Below are 4,596 nucleotides of genomic sequence, written 5' to 3'. Positions count from 1 at the left end.
TACTAAATAACTGTTAAAGTTCAATTATATATCGAGTGGCTAGCGAGGGCTGGCAACGTAAACAAGCGCATTTATCGTACGTACAAGGCCGCGCTTCATAAGAAGAAAGTTAGCAATAGATTTGTTTATAATTAATAATGTTGCACTTTTATATCGCTGCAGACATACACACACACATGAACAAACATAAATCCATATTTATAGACACCTATATAGCTAGTTAAACGTTAGATTGCAAGTTAAATTCATTAAAACCGAAAACACATTTTCATTTCACGAGTATTTTACTAAATAACTGTTAAAGTTCAATTATATATCGAGTGGCTAGCGAAGCTGGCAACGTAAACTTATCGATACAGCGAGGGCTGGCAACGTAAACAAGCGTATTTATCGATACGTTCTGACGAGTATTGAGTACGCACAAGGGCGCGCTCCTTAAGAAAGTATGCAATAGATTTGTTTAAAATTAATAATATTGGACTTTTATATAGCTGCAAACAAACACACACATGAACAAATATAAATCCATACTTATAGACACCTATATAACCGAAAACAAACAATTTAATTTCACGAGCTAAATAAATAACTGTAAAAGTTCAATTATATATCGCGTGGCAAGCGAGGGCTGGCAACGTAAACAAGCGTATTTATCGATACGTTCTGACGAGTATTGAGTACGTACAAGGACGCGCTCCTTAAGAAAGTATGCAATAGATTTTTTTAAAATTAATAATGTTGGACTTTTATTAAGTGCGACTAAAACTGACAGCTTAACTGCAGTTGAAACAAAAATATAATAAAAACTACGGCACTTGTTGGACTTTTCAATGTTGCAAACTGTGTAACAGCGCGAAAACAAAGCTGATCGTTAGACTTAAGCTTACCAGGGTCGCCGCAGAGTTCTTACGATCCGCAATGCTGCCATGGGGTATTTCGTTCTCGGAGTCATCGGGAACGAGCACCTCGTCGGCGGCCAGCTCTTCTAGGGCCAGTGAGGTTGCCTCATTTATGGTTCGCAGCAGTGGATAATTCTGATTGAGCCGCCTTGGTGCAGTCTTAACAAGTCGGAAATCGGCATAGGTGTCCTCGTCCAGCTGACATTTGCCCAAGAAGTCGTCGGTGTCGACAGACCAAACCATAACGCCGGCCAGTCGCTTCTTCATGGCAAACTTCACCTTGTTAGCGATAGAACGTGAGCTATCAAAGGTGACGACGCTCACGTCTTGTGTGAAAACATTGCGCTCCGAGCGGGCTACGACTTGGCTGGTTGCGCCATCCCACTGCGTGGACCAGCCCGATGTTTTATTGCTCAATATACTGCAGATCTCGTTGTAGCCTAAGAACCCATCCTCACGGGTATATGGACCACGAAAGCCGATGCCATCACTGGCATCATCTACATTGCCCTGGGACACAGTCTTAAAGGTGCGCCCATAGAAGGGCAGACCCAACACCAGCTTGGCCGCTGGAGCACCCAGCTTCAGCAGATAATCGATGCTGTATTGCTAAAAGTATTCAATCAAATTAGATGCACGCTAATCAGCAGATATATATTTTTCAGACATACCACACTCAAAGGATCCAGAGCGGCAGCCGTCAGTGGAGCATTATAACCGACTTTCTGGTCCCAGCTGCCGTGATAATCGTAGCACATGATGTGTAGGAAATCCAGATAACGAGCGATTTGCCGCACATCGTACGCCTGATCGATCACATTCTTGGCGGCGCCAATTGCCGAGGTCAACAGCAGGCCATGGTTGTCAAACTCCTCCCGCAGTTCCTTGGTGAGGGCAACAAAGTTCTCACGATCCTGCGGTGTGCCACCGCGTTGCGTGGGATACTCCCAGTCCAAATCCAAGCCATCAAAGTTGTATTTGCGCACAAAGCTCGTCACCTGCTTGACGAAATGGCCGCGCTGCTGCGCATTGGCCACCAAAGTCGAGTAGTTCTTCGAGCCCTCATTCCAGCCGCCGATGGCCAGGCTGACCTTCAGATGCGGATGGCTGCGTTTCAAGCCCGTCAAGCGCTCATAGCCACCCTTGCCGTACTCCTCTTGCAGGTCCTGCCAGGGGTCTGCACAACATATGCACAACTTTATATTAATTTGCATATTATGCATATTTATTATTTCTCTTACCCAGCGATTTGATGGCTGACTGCGTGATGTCCAGGCCAGCGAAGGCGTAGACAGCATGTGTGCAGAGGTTGGGATCGAAATTCTCTATAGAATACGCGCCCTGTCCAGGTCGATACACCGCCCATGTGGATATGTAGCAAACGACAACTTTGTTGTGTGTGGGTCCTGGCATGGGGAAGTATGTAAATGTTAATCTGCTGCATCCCCTTTGCGGTCAACCACAAGCTCACTCACCTGTCTTGGCGGCAACTGAAGCCCAAAATGTGCCCGAAACAATTGCCAGCAAAAGCGACAGCAGCGCCCTCCCAGCACTTGGTCCTCCGCACTGCGCCATGAGCAAGTGCATCAACTGAGGCGCGACAAACAGAGAACAAATCAGAAATGAGTGGGCGACGCTTTATAGCTGTAAAGCATATTGTATCTGCCAGATACATTTAATTAAGCTCAAGCTGAGCACGCCTTTATTGGAAGACGCAGAAAAGTGAAAGGCGCCATAAACAAGAAGCGAGCGACGCCGTCGGCTTCTTATATGCACTGATCTCGGCTGTGAATCACCAAGACAAACTCTGGACCTTAACAATTTTAAATGCAAATGTAGTAAAAGGGGTTTCTTTGTTGTTATACTGCATAAAATGGCTTTCTGAGCAAGTATATATCAGAAATAGTGGGAAGTTTAACTAGTACCCGTATTTACTTTCCTTGTTTGCCTGTATTTTTGAAATAACGATAGCTGTTAAATTCGGATTTTTTCAGTTTTTATACTGCATGTAATGGTTTTCTGAGCAAGTATATCCAAAATAGTGGGAAATTTAACCAATTACAATATTTCCTTGTTTGCCTGTATTTTTAAAATAACGATAGCTGGGCACACGTTACTTCCTGTTCAGGCACCCTTTAGAAGAACATTTTCTTATGTGTTTTTTAGCACTTGTATGGGCCTTGCCTGGCCTGGCGAGCCAATTAAAAGAGGTATAAGTACGTGGGCTGCGAAACCTGATTCTCAACTTTCGCTCATATACCCTTTAAGGTCACGCAGGCAGATTCTTATGGCAGCCGGCACAATTGCATGTGAGCTCAAGGCATGATTCATTTCGAAGCCAACGGTTCAAATGCCGAGTTTTTGCTCCGCAGCCAGACAACAATTTGCTATCAGCCATATTGTTGGACAAAGAACAACAATTTGACTTCTGATAAGAATACATGTACATGGCATCAATATGCACTTGCAAAAGCTACGAAAAGGTTACAATTGAACATTTTGTTTTGTTTGCCTATTTTCTTTTGTTTTGACTGAAACCGAAATCGTCTTCGCTAACAAAAGGCAGCTGCGAATCATGCGAAAAGAAATCGAGAGGAAAAAACCAGATCGCGACTCCAAGAACGCTGGTGAACTAAAAAGTGATTCGCTCAAGTTGTTGGGCTACGCCTGCGCCCTGGGTTTGATTAGCCAGCCGTGCATTGTGTGTGCGTGTGTGTGTGGAAATTCAATTAGCGCTGCTGAAATCAGCGGAAAGGCAACTCCAACTTTAAAAAACACATTCATTCGACTACGCACTTAAAATTCGTTAGTGTGAATATCACGGACTGACGTGCACGGCATGTTCAAGCTAGCAGAAACATTTTCATATCTACACTTTAATATATATGCATATCTTAAGTGGTTGTATCAGTTTTTACGTACGATATTTTATTGCTGCAAGACGTGTTTTTGTACTTCAGAAAAATTAGAGATCCGCGAGCGAACAGAATTGGTACCGTTGTTCACGCGCTCTTGCCAATAACTAAACGTCGTCGATCTGAGACCACGGCCACACTGCGAATTCAACACACACACATAAGCCACTGAGGCTAAACAGCTTACCACCACCAGCTGTCAAGTCCACTTAAGAGTACAAGACAAACTGCGTGCGCTCTGCATAACGAAGACTTTGAAGAGCGCAGCTGAGCGGAAGCCAACCTTAAGGATTAAATTCAGTGTTGTTTATCACCCCACCAGCCAGAGCAAGCTGTCAAGTCAAGTCCATTTAAGAGTAAAAGACGAACGGCGTGCGCTCAGCATAACGAAGAGTTTGAAGAGTGCAGCTGAGCGGAAGCCAACCTTAAGAATTGTATTCAGTGTTGTCAACGGTCGCTTAAAAAAAGTTGGTTAGTGTAATGTTAATGTTCCTTTGTAACAGCAACAAAAATAATTTTTCTTTGTTGCATATTTTGATTGGCCAAACCGGTTTTAATGCCCGTAAAAATTAAGAAAAAAATATATATATATATATATAAATTCTCATTACCGTTAAACATTGAAATAGTTTTTAAAAAAAAGTTTACTATCGAAAAAATGTGTTGACAACACTAATTGTGTATCATATTAATGGCTTAACATAATTCAAATTGTATATCAAATGTAATCGCACTGTGTTTCAATAAGAATTAAAAAATTGATTTAAAAATCTTGTTGAAGG

General features: G+C 42.9%; 1 protein-coding gene across 1 annotated transcript; it reads right to left on the bottom strand.

Annotated features, from left to right (window-relative positions):
• Positions 1–718: 718 nt before the first annotated feature.
• On the bottom strand, positions 719–3,977 carry Cht2 (Chitinase 2). Its single transcript, XM_064683382.1, has 5 exons — positions 3,822–3,977; positions 2,375–2,489; positions 2,141–2,305; positions 1,571–2,076; positions 719–1,508 (listed from the first exon to the last, which is right to left on the bottom strand). Exons 2-5 carry the CDS (start codon positions 2,484–2,486, stop codon positions 828–830), a joined length of 1,464 nt encoding a protein of 487 aa, XP_064539452.1. The 5' UTR covers positions 2,487–2,489; positions 3,822–3,977; the 3' UTR covers positions 719–827.
• Between the last annotated feature and the right edge of the window lie 619 nt (positions 3,978–4,596).

The sequence above is a fragment of the Drosophila montana genome, unplaced genomic scaffold, assembly GCF_035044405.1.
Source record: "Drosophila montana isolate Dmon_TW-CO22-7 unplaced genomic scaffold, ASM3504440v1 contig_2592_1, whole genome shotgun sequence".
Lineage (NCBI taxonomy): Eukaryota > Metazoa > Arthropoda > Insecta > Diptera > Drosophilidae > Drosophila > Drosophila montana.
This window is presented reverse-complemented; position numbering and strand designations above follow the sequence as displayed.

What these genes read in the sequence shown, in the direction of transcription:
- Cht2 (XM_064683382.1), bottom strand. Translation starts at nt 2,486, where the DNA reads ATGCACTTGCTCATGGCGCAGTGCGGAGGACCAAGTGCTGGGAGGGCG. An exon ending in GTCAGCCATCAAATCGCTGG is followed by an intron (nt 2,077 to 2,140) that starts GTAAGAGAAATA and finishes TATGTTGTGCAG; the next exon opens with ACCCCTGGCAGGACCTGCAA. An exon ending in CTCTGGATCCTTTGAGTGTG is followed by an intron (nt 1,509 to 1,570) that starts GTATGTCTGAAA and finishes GAATACTTTTAG; the next exon opens with CAATACAGCATCGATTATCT.